The 19,322-nt window shown below is 36.8% G+C and overlaps 1 protein-coding gene across 2 annotated transcripts; it reads left to right on the top strand.

Annotated features, from left to right (window-relative positions):
* The first annotated feature begins 2,648 nt into the window (after positions 1–2,648).
* b3galt4 (beta-1,3-galactosyltransferase 4) lies at positions 2,649–18,721 on the top strand. Of its 2 annotated transcripts, none has more exons than XM_087265660.1 (2): positions 2,649–2,944; positions 10,783–18,721. In XM_087265660.1, exon 2 carries the CDS (start codon positions 10,876–10,878, stop codon positions 11,992–11,994), a length of 1,119 nt encoding a protein of 372 aa, XP_087121786.1. In that variant the 5' UTR covers positions 2,649–2,944; positions 10,783–10,875; the 3' UTR covers positions 11,995–18,721. The 2 variants fall into 2 exon arrangements, with proteins under 2 accessions (XP_087121786.1, XP_087121785.1); XM_087265659.1 differs by lacking the exon at positions 2,649–2,944 and adding an exon at positions 6,967–7,093.
* Positions 18,722–19,322: the final 601 nt, after the last annotated feature.

Here is a 19,322-nt window from a genome sequence, read left to right as displayed (position 1 = left end):
TATATATATATATATATATATATATATATATATATATATATATATATAATATATAGTTGAAGTCAGGATTATTAGCAGAGCAAGGAAATTTTCACAGTATGTCTGATAATATTTTTTCTTCTGGAGAAAGTCTTATTTGTTTTATTTCGGCTAGAATGAAAGCAGTTTTTATTTTTAAACAACTTTAAGGACAATGTTATTTGCCCCTTAAAGCTACATTTTTTGGGTAACCTGCCTAGTTACCCTAATTAACCTAGTTAAGCCTTTAAATGTCACTCTAAGCTGTATAGAAGTGTCTTTAAAGTATCTAGAAAAATATTATTTTCTGTCATCATGGCAAAGATAAATTAATCCAGTTATTAGAAATGAGTTATTAAAACTATTATGATTAGAAATGTGTTGACAAAATCTGCTCTCCATTAAAAAGAAACTGGGGAAAAAATAAACAGGGGGCAAATAATTCTGAAAAAATATGTCACCCATATTATGTCATTTTCACAAAAGTTTTTTGGAACAGACATTTTTCTTCTGCAAATTCATTTTGGTGCCCGATTATTTGAATTTATTTTTTACTACAAAAGAGCTTACATTTCCCGTATTTGAAAATGCCATCTTGCTTTATTAATATAAAGAATTATATTCAAACATCGACAACAAGCCCTGAACTCTCACTAAATCTGATTAAGAATTGTTCAATATATAAATAGATTTTACCTTAATTCCTTCATCCTCATTTCCTTGCATTTTGGGGAAGCTAGAATGAGAAAAGGGGAAGCAAAAAAATGACCCATTCCTGCATGCATGTGCAGCTTTTACACTTGAATATTTGCCTAAAGGCTTCCTTTTAGACCCCAAGTGTATGTAGAACTTTTGATGAAACAATGAGATACATCTACAGTGTATTTATTTACACATTTTTCTTCATTTTATACTTCGCAATTTTGAAAATGCTCAATCTACAATGTTCAATTTATTTTTAAAGCACGTTAATTCAACAAAATCTGACCACATGATGTAGAGAAACAATACTGAATAAACATAAAACCCCCTTTGTGATCGTAGTACACAAGTGTTTTTTGTTTATTTATGTTTGTGGATTGCATCATGGGATGTTGATCTCTGCTCTGTCCACTTCTGATGTTAAGAATTCAACTCTGCAGTTTCACAAAGTGACTTTTATTGATATTTTAGTAATTTGAAATAATAATATCAAGGATAAGAAATAATATCTGGAGAAATGAGTGTGTGAAATAACAGTAAATGTGCTGCAGTTTATTACAAGGTGTTTGTAGCGTAATTTACAACACCAACACAGACAATATAGCACTGTACACTATTACAAATTAAAAACAAATCTAAATATAAAATATATACCTGCTGTGCATACACACAAGTATCCATGTAGACACAAATACGCACATATAAAAACCTATACAATAAAATAAATCAATAAACAATTAATTAATAATGGCCTCAAATAATAAAACATTTCACATTATTTTATTTTCCCAGTGATCTATTTATTGACATCCAATGAAGCACTGCAAGCTGTTTAGCTAGTAAAAAGCACATATCTACAAATATATATTATCTTCTTCTTCTCAAATGTTGATTGATAAAAATAAATATAATTAAACCTTTTTTGGTTCATTTTAGGGGCTGGTGACATTAATTTTTTATTTTAAGATCATACTCTGCTTTCCAGAATTTCAGGATCTCCTCACACATCTAAAACTGCATTATCAAGTTAAATTATATTAATTTCAGAATTTAAAAAAGCAATCTTACTGATTCAAATTGCACCGTGTGCAATGTAAAAATGTACATTTATTTAAAAGCATGTTAATTTAATACGTCACAGATTACAATAAACTTACAAATATCTATCCAGTGGTGCCTGTAAATTAAGAGTTAATTGGGATGCTTATAATTAATCAAGTAGACGCTTGTGCACTGATTTGCACAGCGAGTGAGTGAAGTGATGGGTTGAAACACGCCCTCTGAGCGAGGGGATACAGCTGCGGTTACTCGTGCACGTCATGATGGCAAAATTTTGTGACACTGTAAAATAATAACTAATATTTTTACATCATTGTGAAGTGTAAGTTTAGGGTCGGGAAAGAGTTCGACGTTAATAAAATGAAATGTAATCAATTTAATAAATAACTATTTTATTATAATACGCAATTTAATAAATAACCATCGTAATAATTACTGTTTTACATTACTGTGATGGTTGGGTTTAGTGTTAGGAGTTGAGTAAACGTTAATTAAAACAATCAATTTGTAATTTATTAAATAATATACATCAATTCAATCCAAGTGGTGCTCGCTGCAGAGCCATTTGAGGAGAGGTGAGCTCCAGAGAGGGGGAGCTTAAGCTTGAGCTCCACCTTTTTTGCACTTCTTCTACGAGTGATGTCACTGGGGGTAGGGTTAGGGGTGGGGTTGGTGTACGCATTAAAACAGCTTACAGGAGGAGGAGCGACAGCTCATGCTCCCCCTCTCTGGAGCTCACCTCTCCTCAAATGGCTCTGCAGCGAGCACCCTCTCATTCAATCGTTAATGTAGCCGCAGCTGTATCCCTTCTAGAAACGAGGAGGCACCCTTTGCAGTCCGAAGCGGGGAATTACTCTCATCACTCAGGCAGTATCGCGCATTTATCCGCTTCACTGAAAGGATGTAAAGAGCCCTGGAGTATTTCTACAGTGCCTAGTGATCATAATTTAACATATAGACTTGAATAGTTATCATTAATCGACGGTGAGTTTACAGAAATGCGCGTTTTTATCCTCCTGTCGTGCAACACTGAATAGATTTGACCTGAATAGCCGTTACAGAGAGATGGACACGGAAAGGGGCCTAGAATAAACACTGTATGGATCTCTCATCCATGGCAAAATGTGAAAGCCGAGTCGTGGTTTGGATTCCTCAGCACTGAAAGGTAAGATTTCTGCTATAAGGATAATTCGAAGTCAAATATGAGGTAACGTTAGTGAGCATATACTCAAAGCTGAATTATTTTTAGACGGCGTTTATTTCGTATATGTTCATATCATTGAAGTGAAACTCGATATTCCACCCAGCGTCATTCTTCAAACACAGAACAGTGCTGTGCTCGTGAATAACTGCATTGTGTGCTTTTGTTTTTGCCTATTAGCGTCTGTAAGAGGAGCTGCTTAGCTGCACTCAGCTCTTTTGCTTTTAGTTTACACTGTAATAGACTTTTTTTGGTTTATATATATATATATATACAGTTGAAGTCAGAATTATTAGCCCCCTTTTGATTTTGATTTTCTTTATTAAATATTTCCCAAATTATGTTTAACAGAGCAATGACATTTTTACAGTATGTCTGATAATATTTTTTCTTCTAGAGAAAGTCTTATTTGTTTTATTTCGGCTTGAATAAAAGTAGTTTTTAATTTTTTGAAAACCATTTTTGGGACAAAATTATTAGCCCCTTTAAGCTATTTTTTTTTCTGATAGGCTACAGAACAAACCATCATCATACAGTAACTTGCCGAATTACCCTAACCTGCCTAGTTCACCTTATTAACCTAGTTAAGCCTTTAAATGTCACTTTAAGCTGTATAGAAGTGTCTTGAAGAATATCTAGTCTAATATTATTTACTGTCATCATGGCAACGAGAAAATAAATCAGTTATTAGAAATAGGTTTTTAAAACTATTATGCTTAGAAATGTGCTGAAACAATCTTCCCTCCATTAAACAGAAATTGGGGAAAAAAATAAACAGGGGCGCTAATAATACAGGGGGGCTAATAATTCTGACTTCAACTGTATGTATATATATATGGGCAATTCTATGCAAATGTCAAACTTGCCATAAAAAATAATTTAGTTTTCACCAAAAAAGACAAACCGTTTCTACATTTTTTGTGTTAGCAAATATTTTACAGTACTGTAAAAATACTCGTAAATGTATCTGTCAGTATTTCAAACTATTATATTTAATTTGCCAAAATCACACAAGTGGCTATTTCACAGCTGTCACATCCATAACGGAAATCTGTCACATCCATAACGACACTTTTTCTTCATAAATGCAAAAATGTCAAACAAAATAAAATCAATCATTATAATTCTATAGTGAGCCGATTCATACCTGTTTGATGAGCATTGTTTCTTTTGAGTTGTGCAGTTTAACTGTCAGAATTTCTAAATAATCTGTTGTCCATTGTAAATTCGCAAACTTTTTTTGTCACATCCATAACGCATGTTTATTTTCCTAATTTAAAATATAAAACATGTTTACATATTGATATATTTCTGCTACCATAACTCTGTGGTGAGCTATTTTGGAAAATATAAACAGAAGTTTCGATACAATGTCAACATATACTTTCTGTGTGAAATTATGTTTTGAGTTTTTACTGCAAATGTCACATCCATAACGCTGGAATTGCTCATATATATATATAAAACCCAATTATCGCTAATTGCATTAGCAGTCTTTATTCGTTTTATTATTGACGCTTGGTCTCAGATTACGCCAATCATTTAATATGCGACCATATTGTTTAAAGTACGCTTATACAATAATAATTTCAATATTAGCTTTTGTAAGTATGCATTTAATAAGGTGTCGTTTTAAAACGTTTGGTTCAGTGATCAAACTTAGTAACAAACATTGATTTTGCAATTGATTTTGTAGCTTTAATGTGTCAGGCCATTTGCTATTGATATTTTTCTCTGTTAAAGTTCATGTGATGATTGTATTTTTTACACATGTCATACAGTAGTGCAGTACTGAAATATCTCAAATTATTCACGGTTAACTTTTTATAGGGCACCCATATACACTCATAAAACAGAGTTTTACTTGGGTATTATATGAAATTATTTTGTAATCAATGTCACGTTGCATGGTTCTTCACCGGATAAAGAGTTAAAAAGCTTTTATTTTTGTGGAAAAATCAGGAGAATTTAAGTCTAAACAAAAATGACAGAAATAATCTGAGCAACTTGTCATTTTTATTTCTGTAGAGCTTTTCACCATACATTTTTTTAATAAACAGTTATAAATTATACTTATGCATTAAGACAGTGATATTAAAAGGACAAATTTACTATAACTTAATACAGTTGAAGTCAGAATTGTTACACCCCCCCCCCAATTATTAGACAGCTTGTTTATTTTTCCTAAATTTCTGTTTAACGGAGAACAGATGTTTTCAACACATTTCTAATCATAATAGTTGTAATAACTCATCTATAATAACTGATTTATTTTCTCGTTGCCATGATGACAGTAAATAATATTAGACTAGATATTCTTCAAGACACTAGTATTCAGCTTAAAGTGACATTTAAAGGCTTAACTAGGGTAATTAGGTTAACTAGGCAGGTTAGGGTAATTAAGTTATTGTATAATGATGGGTTGTTCTGTAAATTATCGAGAAAAAATATAGCTTAAAGGGGCTAATAATATTGTCCCTAAAATTGTGTTTAAAAATTAATAACTGCTTTTATTCTAGCCGAAATAAAACAAATAAGAATTTCTCCAGAAGAAAAAATATTATCAGACATACTTTGAAAATTTCCTTGCTCTGTTAAACATCATTTGGAAAATTAAAAAAAAGAAAGAAATTCGAAGGGGGCTAAAAATTATGACTTTAACTGTATATCTTATTATGATGCTATACAAACTATACAGGCAAGCCAACATGGAGTTGCAAAGCATTGAAGGCATTTTAATTTATTTATTTTTTTGCTTTGAACACACATTATAAAGAAATAGTGCAGTAAGAAAGTGATATCAAAAGACCAAATACAGCATGCATTTTATGTAGGGAATATTTAAATCTGATATCTAGGGGATATTTTGATATTTGATCAAATTAATTTGTAATAATTCATCATTTGTCATTTGAAACGTACAAAAAGTATACTCTAGAACAGGTGTGACCTGAAGGGCCGGTGTCCTGCATATTTTAGTTCCAACCCCAGTTAACCTTATCAAGCTCTTTCCAGGTATACTAGAAACTTCCTGGCAGGTGTGTTAAAGGACGTTGGAGCTAAACTTTGCAGGACACCAGCCCTCCATGACCGAGTTTGGACATCCCTGCTCTAGAAGAAAAATTCTGATAAAAAAAATAAATAAATAAAATGATTAATTTAGCTAGGTACAAGACTAGAATTACACTTAATGTTCAAATTGTAGAAACAGTCCCTCTAAGGAGTCAGTGTTCCCGCTTTTTCTATTAGTTTCCTACTGTATGTAAAAGAGCTGATATCAACAGAACAGGGTCTTAACATGATTTCCGGTCTTGTAAAAAGAGTTGAGAGATCCTGCAAGTAAACATCTCAACTTCTTATGTTTTATGCAGCTAAACGTTTATGATAAAAACATGATAAAATCACTCAGTCGTTTAACAGTCACAGCATTTAGCGAGAGAGACTTTGTGGTTAAAACGAGATGCTGTGCTGCGTTCAGCTGCTGCTTGCCTGTCAATTGCAAACCTCAGACCGCTTAAACCGGAAGATGCTGACTGACTTCGAAAACAGTTTCAAACTATATCAAACTAGTTATGCTTTTGTTGGAAATATTATTCTTGCAATGTCCAAATTAGATGTAGATTACATTGAAATGTCACAATTAAACATTCATCTCAATAATACTAAATAAAGTAAGATGTTTTTTTAATAATCTTACAAAACACAAAGAAATGAATTACCAACAAGTAAACAAATAAATAAAAGCATATAAAATAATATGAGGGTTGCAGCTGGAAGGGCATCCGCTGCGTAAAACATATACGGGAATAGTTGGCGGTTCATTCCGCTGTGGCAACCCCTAATAAATAAGGGACTAAGCTAAAAGAAAAGTTAATGAATAAATATATATATATAGCTGTAATAATATTTACCTTTACCTGTTAACTTTTTACTATGTTCCGTAACAGACGTGAAGTATCAAAGTTCAAGTCACATTTCCACATGCTGACGTAAATGATTAGCATCTTTTAGACACAGTAATGTCCGAATTACCACAGCAGTGATCTACACTTGTAATGAATCGGGTGAACCATTCGTAAAAGGAGTCCTTTACTTCCTTGGATGAATCAACATGTGAGTGAAACAAATGATGACAGATATAATCAAATAATACAGAGACATTCATCAAATTATTGTCTATGTTGCATTGTTTATGTTTTAGTTTAGGACATTGTTGATGAAAATGCATATAATACAATATATATATTTAAACAGCTGAAGTCAGAATTATAAGCCCCCCTGTTTATTTTCTTCCCCAATTTCTGTTTAATGGAAAGCAGATTTCTTCTAATCATAATAGTTTTAATAACTCATCTCTAATAACTTATTTATTTTCTCTTTGTCATGATGACAGTAAATAATATTAGACTAGATATTCTTCAAGACACTTCTATACAGCTTAAAGTGACATTTAAATGCTTAACTAGGGTAATTAGGTTAACTGGGCAGGTTAGGGTAATTAGGCAAGTTATAGTATAATGATGGTTTGTTTTGTAGACTATCGAAAATATATATAGCTTAAAAGGCCTAATAATTTTGTCCTTAAAATGGTGTTTAAAAAATAAAATCTGCTTTTATTCTAGCCGAAATGAAACAAATAAGACTTTTTCCAGAAGAAAAAATTTTATCAGACATACTGTGAAAATTTCCTTACTCTGTTCAACATCATTTGGAAAATATTTAAAAAAGAAAAAAAATTAAAAGGGGGGCGAATAATTCTAATGATTGCAGCATGAGGTGTTCAATCAGGTTTAGATCAGGACTCTGGGCTGCCACTTCATTATTTGAATGTTTAGCTGCTTTATAGGTTTCAGAGAAAAAAAAATATTCATTGATGCATCACGATTCTTTCTCTTACCATTCAGAACTGACTCAATTGTTCAGAAGGGGTTCTGTATTTAAATTAGCTCATGTATGTATGCTGTCAAATTCACTTCATTTGGATGAAGATGGACAAGCTTAAGAATTTTAAGCACTGCGCTTCTCGATTTTGCTTTAAAGACATATCTTTGATAAAAGATTATAAACAAACAAACAAACAAAAGTAATACTGTCTTTTGGATTAAGAACGGATTCGTCTTTATAGCTCTTTGTAATCTGTCATTTCAAAGCTACGTTCAGAGCTTGTCGTCCTAAATATAACAGACATTGTTAATAAAATAAGGCAAGGCAAGGCAAGTTTCTTTATATAGCACATTTCATACACAGTGTCAATTCAAAGTGCTTTACATAAACAGGAATAAAAAAAGACATGTTTAGGACATAAAATGCAGACAATAAAAATGATTAAAAACAGATAAAAACTATTTAAAATGTGTTAAAATAGGTTATAAAAGAATGAAAAAGAAAACAAAAAACATGATAGTGCAATCTGTCGGACGCAGCACAGTGCTCATACAGTAAAGGCGCAGCTAAACAGATGTGTGTTCAGTCTTGATTTGAATGTGCCTAATGTTAGTGCACATCTGATCATTTCTGGAAGCTGATTCCAGCAGCGAGGGGCGCAGAGGCTGAAGGCAGATTCACTCTGCTTTGACTGAACTCTTGGAATTTCTAGTTTATATGATCCTAAAGATCTGAGTGATCTGTTAGGTTTGTATTCAGTGAGCATATCTGTAATGTATTGAGGTCCTAGGCCATTTAGTGATTTATAGACCAGTAATAATACTTTAAAATCTATTCTGAATGTAACTGGCAGCCAGTGTAGAGACCTGAGGACAGGTGTGATGTGCTCTGATTTTCTGCTTCTGGTCAGAATCCTGGCCGCAGTATTAAATAAATAATTTTATAAATCCTATACAAATTTCAACAAAAAAAGCATAAAAACTCCAATAAAAAGAAAACCAGCATAGAAACTCCAATACAAAGAAAACCAGCACAGAAACTCCAATACAAAGAAAACCAGCACAGAAACTCCAATAAAAAGAAAACCAGCACAGAAACTCCAATACAAAGAAAACCAGCACAGAAACTCCAATACAAAGAAAACCAGCACAGAAACTCCAATAAAAAGAAAAACCAGCACAGAAACTCCAATAAAAAGAAAACCAGCACAGAAACTCCAATAAAAAGAAAAACCAGCACAGAAACTCCAATAAAAAGAAAACCAGCATAGAAACTCCAATAAAAAGAAAAACCAGCACAGAAACTCCAATAAAAAGAAAACCAGCACAGAAACTCCAATAAAAAGAAAAACCAGCACAGAAACTCCAATAAAAAGAAAAACCAGCACAGAAACTCCAATAAAAAGAAAAACAAGCACAGAAACTCCAATAAAAAGAAAAACCAGCACAGAAACTCCAATAAAAAGAAAAACCAGCACAGAAACTCCAATAAAAAGAAAAACCAGCACAGAAACTCCAATAAAAAGAAAAACCAGCACAGAAACTCCAATAAAAAGAAAACCAGCACAGAAACTCCAATAAAAAGAAAACCAGCATAGAAACTCCAATAAAAAGAAAAACCAGCACAGAAACTCCAATAAAAAGAAAACCAGCATAGAAACTCCAATAAAAAGAAAAACCAGCACAGAAACTCCAATAAAAAGAAAAACCAGCACAGAAACTCCAATAAAAAGAAAAACCAGCACAGAAACTCCAATAAAAAGAAAACCAGCATAGAAACTCCAATACAAAGAAAACCAGCACAGAAACTCCAATAAAAAGAAAACCAGCACAGAAACTCCAATAAAAAGAAAAACCAGCACAGAAACTCCAATAAAAAGAAAAACCAGCACAGAAACTCCAATAAAAAGAAAAACCAGCACAGAAACTCCAATAAAAAGAAAAACCAGCACAGAAACTCCAATAAAAAGAAAACCAGCACAGAAACTCCAATAAAAAGAAAAACCAGCACAGAAACTCCAATAAAAAGAAAACCAGCACAGAAACTCCAATAAAAAGAAAAACCAGCACAGAAACTCCAATAAAAAGAAAACCAGCACAGAAACTCCAATAAAAAGAAAAACCAGCACAGAAACTCCAATAAAAAGAAAACCAGCATAGAAACTCCAATAAAAAGAAAAACCAGCATAGAATAAAAAGAAAACCAGCACAGAAACTCCAATAAAAAGAAAAACCAGCACAGAAACTCCAATAAAAAGAAAAACCAGCACAGAAACTCCAATAAAAAGAAAAACCAGCATAGAATAAAAAGAAAACCAGCACAGAAACTCCAATAAAAAGAAAAACCAGCACAGAAACTCCAATAAAAAGAAAAACCAGCATAGAATAAAAAGAAAACCAGCACAGAAACTCCAATAAAAAGAAAAACCAGCACAGAAACTCCAATAAAAAGAAAAACCAGCACAGAAACTCCAATAAAAAGAAAAACCAGCATAGAATAAAAAGAAAACCAGCACAGAAACTCCAATAAAAAGAAAAACCAGCACAGAAACTCCAATAAAAAGAAAAACCAGCACAGAAACTCCAATAAAAAGAAAAACCAGCATAGAATAAAAAGAAAACCAGCACAGAAACTCCAATAAAAAGAAAACCAGCATAGAAACTCCAATAAAAAGAAAACCAGCACAGAAACTCCAATAAAAAGAAAAACCAGCACAGAAACTCCAATAAAAAGAAAACCAGCATAGAAACTCCAATAAAAAGAAAACCAGCACAGAAACTCCAATAAAAAGAAAACCAGCATAGAAACTGAATTTTCACAGCAGAGTAAATATGGAAATAAATGTCTCTATAAACCCACTACAATATATTGACAATAGCATATTTATTATTAACCACTCTCTTGTTTTACTCTTGCAGTTGGTGCATCCTGAACTGGACATCTTGCGTTGGAGATTTTATCCTTTCACTGGATCTAATTTAACACATTCGGCTACATCCACACCCCAAACAATGGTAAAAATGGTGGGGTATAGTGTCAGGATATGCAAAGCTCACTTCGGGAAGCGAGGAGGCCATTTGGGGATCATCCATTACCTCCTCATTATAGTCTTCTGTGGCTCCCTGCTTGCTTTCCTCTTCGTTGACGTCATTGAATTATGGGTGACTGCGCTGGGGATGAGCCGATTGGAAAGTCCTCAAGGGGTGGTTCTTCCACACAGTGTTCCTCCAACCCGATCTGAGGAGTTCTTGCTGATGCCTAGCATCCACGTGTGCGAACGTGCCAAACCCTACCTCATCACTTTAGTAGCAACTGCACCTCCTAATAGAAAGGCTCGCCAGGCAATCCGGGACACTTGGGGTGGGGAAGTGCACGTCAGAGGTCACCGGGTCATGACCCTCTTCGTTGTAGGTCAACCAACAGACCCGGTTATTGGAAAAGAGCTAATCGAAGAATCAAAAGAGCGCGGGGATCTAATACAAGGTCGCTTCACTGACACATACACCAATTTAACACTTAAAACGCTGTCTATATTAGGATGGGCGCGCCGCTTCTGTCCACAGGCGCACTATGTTGCTAAAGTAGACGATGATGTGATGTTCAACCCAAACGCGCTGCTTCAATATCTCAACCTGAGCTTTAAAAGAGACGAGAGCGAACTTCTTGAGCTTTATTTAGGTCGTGTTCATATGCAGGTCGCACCCGATCGCAATCCCGCCAGCAGACACTTCATGTCGGAGACTGCATACGCTGGGATGGTCCTCCCGGATTACTGCAGTGGGACGGCGTATGTGCTTTCTCGCTCAGCTTTGCTGAAGCTGTCCCTAGCAGCGGTTGCCATAAATCTACCCAAACCTTTGCCCCCGGAGGATGTGTTTGTAGGCATTTGTGCTCACACCGCAGGAATCAATCCAACCCATTCTCCATTCTTCTCTGGAGGACCGGCCGTACCGTACAGCCGCTGCTGCTACCAGACGATGGTGTCCGTCCATCATACCACACCAGCTAATATGTTAAACTACTGGACGGACATGCACTCCTCCGGCCCGTGCTCATGGTTGGGTGTGCGGACGTCTTTAGGTGTCTGTAAAGTAAGGGCACTTCTTGGGACACTCTTGAGGAGGGATTAAGTGAGCCTAAAGTAAAGTGGAAGAAAAGCACACACACACAAAGAATATCCGCTTGCTAAGTCGTGACGTTTGAAATGTGTCCAGGTCCGAGCTGCTACTCGTTTAAATTAAGAAAATATTTGTTTATGTCCCCTATTTTAGTCATATAACACCTTAAAGTGAATTTTACAGCAATATTTTAACTATGTTCAAAAACTGTAAGTGGGAGCGACACGGTGGCTCAGCGATTTGTTAGCACTGGGGCCTCACAGCAAGAAAGTCGCTGGTTCGAGCCCAGGCTGGGTCAGTTGTCGTTGGATGCAGGGTTGTTGCGATAACATTTCAAGAGTTCACACTTAGCTGATGATTTACAAAAGCTTGTTTGGCATGCTGTCCCGGGAGAGAGCCCCGAGCTCAAGGGCTCCTCGAGCCCGGGGCTTCCTCCCGTTAGCAGAGCAAGAGGGGAGACTGAGCTCGGTGGATCTCAGAACTCCCCTGCCGCTGTAGCTAAGGGAACACAAGGGATTAGACAAGCTTGATTGTTATGCATGTTGAATGTTTTTGGATGGTGGGAGGAAACCGGAGAACCCGGGGAAAACCCACGCGGACACGGGGAGGACATACAAACTCCTCACAGAAACACCCACCAGTCCTGTGGAACCAGGGCCGGCAGTGTTCTTGCTGTGTGGCTCACAGTTCTAACCACTGGGCCGCCGTGCCGCCCAATCAGAGGTAAAGGAGAATAGGGGAGGAGGGGGGTTTCTTCCAAACGAAGATAAAGTGAACTGAAAACTGTGGCTATTTATAGTAGCTTAGGGCTCATATGATTGGAAGATAGTGATTAGCAAATGAGAGACTGGCCTTGATAAATCATAAGCACGTGATCCTCTCGAAATTAGTTTATGAATAAACTTCACTTCAAGAGTTCACACTTAGATATTCTTTGACAAATGTTAGCAGGTTTGGCATGCTGTCCCGGGAGAGAACCCTGAGCTTGGAGATAGTTGAGCCCAGGGCTCCGTCAGGTCCATGGAGCATGTGAGGGGAGTACGAGATCAGGCGGTTCTTGAGAGCTCCCCTGTGGTAAAGGAGGAGAAGGGGTGGATGGGGGGTTTCTTCGGAAAACGAAGATAAGGGAGTAGATCTAGCTAGGCTACTAACCGTACGTTCACACGGAAAGCGGCGAGAGCGTCAAAGTAGCCGGAAGTCATTAATTTTCAATGAGAGCCGGCGGCGATAGGCAAGGAGCAAGGAGCAGCGCGGCGCGTCTTCGCCGGCGTGAGCGTCGAGGAGAGTTGAAATGAAGTCAACTTTATGGTAATGAGCTATGACGCGGTTCGGCGGCAACCAATCAGAATGAAGACGTCCACCGCTTGATAGCAGTTCAGGGAACACAGACCTGTGAACTATGGTTCCGACCACAGTTGTTCCCAAGGGTTTTACAATGTTTTCCTACAGGAACATACATTAAATAAGTTACTGGCGAGTTACTGATGTTCATTAATGTTTTATAAATTTATCTTTAAAAAAAGGGAATCTCACGCGATGTGACTGTACAAAACAGTACTGCTGCTTCAGGATATTTCAGACATGTGGACACATATTGGATAAATAGAGCAAAGCCACACCACATGCAACTTGATCTTCCATTGTTGTATGAATTTGATAAGAAGTGCGCAACATTTTCACGCTAAAAACATGTCTTATGCAGGAATGTAACTGATATGCTGCAACGGCTCCTTTAAGTACGAGATCAATGTAGCGAGTTTTGACGCTTTCGCCGCCGGAGCTGAAGGCAGACAGCGTTGTCGCCAGGGCGGCCAGAGCGACCTTGGACGCTCTCGCCGCTTTCGGTGTGAACGTACGGTTATAGTGAGTTAGGATTAATATGATTTGCTAACTTATAAATGTAGATGGGTGACCAGCTGCAGTCAATCATATCACATGCTGCTTTCGAAATTAGTTTGTAAATTTTCTCTAATTTACATTACGATACTATACCAGCTGAAGTATCGTGATACCAAGTAGCATTGCGATACTCAAATCTATGAAATAAAGTTGAATATTCAGAAATACTATATTTTACATGTTATAATAGGCCTAGTTGAAGTTCATTTGGAATTCCCTTATTACTGAAAAAAGTGTTTGCACGTCACTTCACCTAAACTATTTTGTAGATAACTGACCAACAAAAAATACATTAAAATAAAGGTACAAAATACACCAAACGAAATTCGTTCTAAAAATCTTATTTTTCCAACAAAATTAGGCTATATGAAGTGGTCAAAAATTGTTTTAATGTTTTCTTCTTGCTATTTTGGTTTTTTAATCTATATTTTGTCTTATCATGTATTCAAAATTTCACTTTGAGAGTCGTTCTTTTTAAGAGATTGTCGCGGTTGTTGTAGCTACTAAATCATATTAACAGGAACAGAAATGAACCGATGTGCGTTCGAACTGAAACATCAGAAAACTTGCAATAGGCTACCATAAAAGGCGTGAATTCTACAGTTTTGCGACCTTAAAGCGCTCCACAGACTATTAAAATAAAATGATTTATTGTTGCACAAACGTGTGAACGTTTTAGTCACTTTTTCCACATGCAACATTGTGATTTGTAGATAGATCGCTAATGACGATACTACCGTTTACAAACTACAGCAGCAATGCGAGTATTTTGGAGCCATAGTATCTCAATGCTACCATAGTATCGGTAAATGGTGCAACCCAATTTGCATGTTCTCCCCGTGTTGGCGTGGGTTTCCTCCAGGTGCTCCGGTTTCCCCCACAGTCCAAACACATGCGCTATAGGGGAACTGATCAACTAAATTTGCCATAGTGTATGAGTGTGTATGGGTGTTTCCCAGTACTGGGAAGGACATCCACCGCTTAATACATATGCTGGATAAGTTGGCGGTTTATTCCGCTGTGGCGACCCCTGATGATTAAAGGGCCATGAAACCCTCTCGTTTCAGCAGGGTGTTTTCACACCTCTACTTTGGAAAAAGTCAGAAAAGTGGGCGTGTCCAGCTCTGTTTAGGGGGGAGTGTCGGAGGAAGAAAAGAGGTTTGGTGTGGGAGTGTCTATTTGGGCGCACTGAATTTCAGAGTCAAAACACACAACCACAGCGGACAATGTGACTGTGTTTACATGGACATCTGTAGTGGAATTATTTGCCAGATTATTAAATGGTGGACTTTAACTGCAGTTTGGCTCTTTCATTCAGGGAATTCATTCATGTCCCTCCCGACAAACGTGATATTTGATTCAATGAACTGCTCTAAGCGTGTATTTTTCATGCAATGTTTGTTACCGCACAGCGAATGAGAGAAAAAAAACTCAGCATTTCCCGGAAACTTAGATGCACACGGCAGGTAGCGTCAGAAAGCCGCGTGTGTTATTCCGGTCACAAAATCCTACACGAGGTTATAGTTTGGTTGTAACTGTTAGTGCTAACTTGTTTACACTCGGTGCAATAGTTTGTTTGATACGAATAAAATACGAACTGAATAAACAAAGAGCACTGGTCGCTCACTTACCAAATCTGTAGAGACAGGACAATCACCAGCAACTAGAGCCGCGTCTTTATTAAGAGGAGACTACAAGCCAATCTGGATCTCAGCGTTTGCAGATGAGAACAGCTCTCAGGTAAACAATAATCCTCCTTAGACACGTAAGTTATTGTTGTTGAGCGTCGCGTACACTGTTAATCCACACGTGACTCCAGCTGAGCTCTCACAGAGAGAAAATGAAAACGAAACTTCACTGCAGCAAACTATAAAAGCAACACTTCACGCTTGTTTTGCCAACACAACGTGGCGTCTCTGTCGTATAAACACTGTGACAGTAATGAATATTAATGAAGTTGCACAATAGAGCGCGCTGATTGGTTTGAACCAAGCCTTACTCATGCATTAATGCATCACACTGTAAGACGTAATAAGACTCACTCTGGCACAGACGTCCAGTCTGCAGGCTGCAATACATGCTATTATGTCATGACCGTGACGCAGCTTCAAAAATTCGTTTCAAACCGGAAGTACGAATTTGCTTGAAATAACGCAAAAACAACCGATTTACACTTTTTAGTGAAATATAAGTGTCCTAATAGTGTTTTTAGCAGTGTGGGACACATATACGACTGACAACAGCTCAACACATGTGTTTTGGTGTTTCGTGACCCTTTAAGCTACCAAGCCAAAGCAAAATTAATGAATGAATAAAAAAATTAATCACTTTCTGGCCATCTAATATTAGGCATGTATATATATAAATATTTAGCGATCGTGATTTTCGAAGTATTACATCGATATGTAAACGTTTATTATTACCATTTGTTGAGCCTCCGCATACAATTTGATAGAGCTCTTGGATCCAGAAGCTGCTTTGCGTGACGGTTTCTTTGGTTTCGAACATACTATGCACTACTATGTTGGATGTAAGGATTAATTGATGAGCCATTGAGTTGTAGTATTTGTTAACTCGCTTTCTCTCCCTTTGACTTGGTCTTCGCTACTAAAGGGATGGTTCAACATGAAAATTCTGTCTTTTACTCACTCTCCAAACCTGGAACCGCTGACTTAGTATTTGTTTTTCATACTATGTCGTTCCCACTACTGGATTGCGGCTGGAAGGGCTGTGTAAAACAAATGCTAAATAAGTTGGCGGTTCATTCCGCTGTGGAATAACCTGATAAATAAAGGGACTAGGCCAAAGGAAAATGAATGAATGAATAAAAAATTGATCACTTTCTGGCTATCTGATATTAGGCATGGATATATACACCGATTGTGATTTTCGAAAGTATTAAATCGCTTTGTAAACGTTTATTATCACCCTTTGTTGAGCCTCCACATACATACATTTGATAGAGCGATTGGACCTGATATTTGCATGACGTCACTCTTAACAAGCGGTTTCTTTGGTTTCGACATACTATGCACTACAATGTTGTATGTAAGGATTAACTGAGCCATTGAATCCTAATATTCGCTATATTTCTCTCCATTTGACTTGGTCAGTGTTACTAAATGGATGGTTCAACCAAAAGTGAAAATTCTGTCATTTACTCACTTTTTTATCTTGGTGCAAACCTGTATGAGTTTCTTCCTCCTGTTGAACACTAAAGAAGATGTTTTAAAGAAAGCTGAAAGCCGTTGACTAAGGCCTAATCCCAATTCTATTGTTGTACCCCTTCCCCTTGGCCCTTTAAACAGAGTGTGAAGGGCTTTAAAATTTACCCCTAAGAATTGGAACAGCACTACAGCACCTGCACACGTCATCATGTGTCATCGCCATCTCTTGCTTCATTTGAAATCAGACGATTGCATTTGCTGTAGTTATTCCAGTTGTGTTATTTTTTGGTATTTATCTTCAGGAAATCACTGAAGGCCACGATATCATGTTATCATAACCATATAATGTGGCAATAAGCTCGTAACTGTACTGTGCATTTACACCGTGGCCGTATTCATCTATGTAAACACATGAAAACAACATTAACGTTATAGCAGACACTGTAAACAGCTCATTCCCAACCACTGGACTTTTCTGACAGGGTGTCATCTAGTGTCAGATGTAAGAGTATACTGTGGGACGACTATACAGGAGTTATTAGGGATTATAAATAGCGAAATTTAGCGGGGGTTTTTTATGATATATTTTTTTAAAGCATGATGGTAAAACACGAACACGGTTATTAATGTATTATTAATGCATGTGTTTGTTTGTTTGTTATTGAAATTCGTAATATTGACAAAAAAACAAATTTGTGCATCTCCTGACTTCCGTGTGCAGTAGCTGGTGTATTCTGGGAAATTTTCTTACCCCTTGGTTTCGAGTGTGGCTCTTAAAAATCTCTGTTTCAAGGGCTATCTAGCTCTTCCCCTTAGCCCTACGCCTTCAAGCTAAAGATAATTGGGTAAGAGGAATGACTAAGGGGTAGAATTGGGCTTGGACCTTAGTATTTGTTTTCCTACTCTGGAAATTAGTGGTTACATGCTTTCAGCTTTCTTCAAACTATCTTCTTTTGTAAGTAAATCGAGAGCACATTCCCATTTTTTGGGTGAACGATCCCTTTCAAATGTAGACTTTGTATTATTTTTCTTATAATGCAATGGAGTGTTATTCCTCTGCTATCCACAGCTGCTAAATTCACTGTTTCGACTTTATTTGTCAGGTTTTTGTCCTCAAACTGCTCCTGCGTGTAGGATTAGTAAGCCTTCAGTTGTGTTTTGATCTGATTTCTCACTGTGAAATAACTCGAATCATTCAGCGTAGTGATACAGAGCTGTAATGCACTCAAAACCTGCTGGAACTATTTATCTGACCTGCACACCTTAGAATGCTCACCGGCCAATCAAAATCAAGCAGAATAAGTAAGGAGTAATCAATGGATTGGCTCTTTTTATGTCATTAAGTATGTTTAAAATGCACGACAAGCCATAACTACTGCTTATTCCATGGTCCAAATAATATAGACCTCCTTTCACATTTCTAGGTTTCTCAGCAGCGGTTGTCAATAGAGAGCATTTCAGTTTGCGCACATAAAAAAGAAAACCTCGACATTAAAAATCATGTGAGACTGAAAACTGCAGAATATTTATATATTTCTATAGTCAAATGCACTGACCTGCTCATACACTACATTAGGAATACCTCTTTCGAAGCAAATATGTAGCTCTAAAGCTGTATAAATGTACAAATGTTAGTTTATTAAACACTCAGTTATTTAAGAGAACTGTTGAAATGCGTCATTATCCTCTTTGTGAAATGGTCTGTTGTTTGTTGGTGTATTATTTGTCAGAATGGCTAAAAATGAGTTCTTTTTGTCAGTTTCTACACGTTAGATCTGGCCATCTTTGAATCCGTCAGTGTGTGATAAACAAATATGTAATAGCTCATAGTAATGTGTGATAGCTGCATCCAGACTGCTGCTTCCCTCCTGTGCTGTCATTCAATGCGTTCAACCAAAGACTAGTCCAGGGGTCACCAACCCTGTTCCTGTAGAGCTACCTTCCTGCACAATTCAGTCCCAACCCTGATCAAACACACCTGAGCCAATTAATAGTACCTAAAGCAGCACTTGATAATTACAAACAGGTGTGTTTGGTCAGGGTTGCAACTGAAATGTGCAGGAAGGTAGATCTCCAGGAACAGGGTTGGTGACCCCTGGACTGGACATTCGTGCTGCCCATTACATTACAAACCACAGGAGAGGGCACATTTTTAGGATAGCGCTGCTCATACTTCAGCCTCCACATCAAACTCCTGAAAGCAAAGAAGGTCAAGCTGGTTCGGGATTGGCCAGCCCACTCACCAGATATGAACATTATTGAGCATGTCTGGGG

The sequence above is a fragment of the Danio rerio genome, chromosome 8 (genome assembly GCF_052040795.2).
Source record: "Danio rerio strain M-AB ecotype USA chromosome 8, GRCz13ab, whole genome shotgun sequence".
In the NCBI taxonomy this organism is placed as follows: domain Eukaryota; kingdom Metazoa; phylum Chordata; class Actinopteri; order Cypriniformes; family Danionidae; genus Danio; species Danio rerio.
Note: the sequence above shows the minus strand (reverse complement) of the source record. Positions and strands in the feature narration are given on the sequence as shown.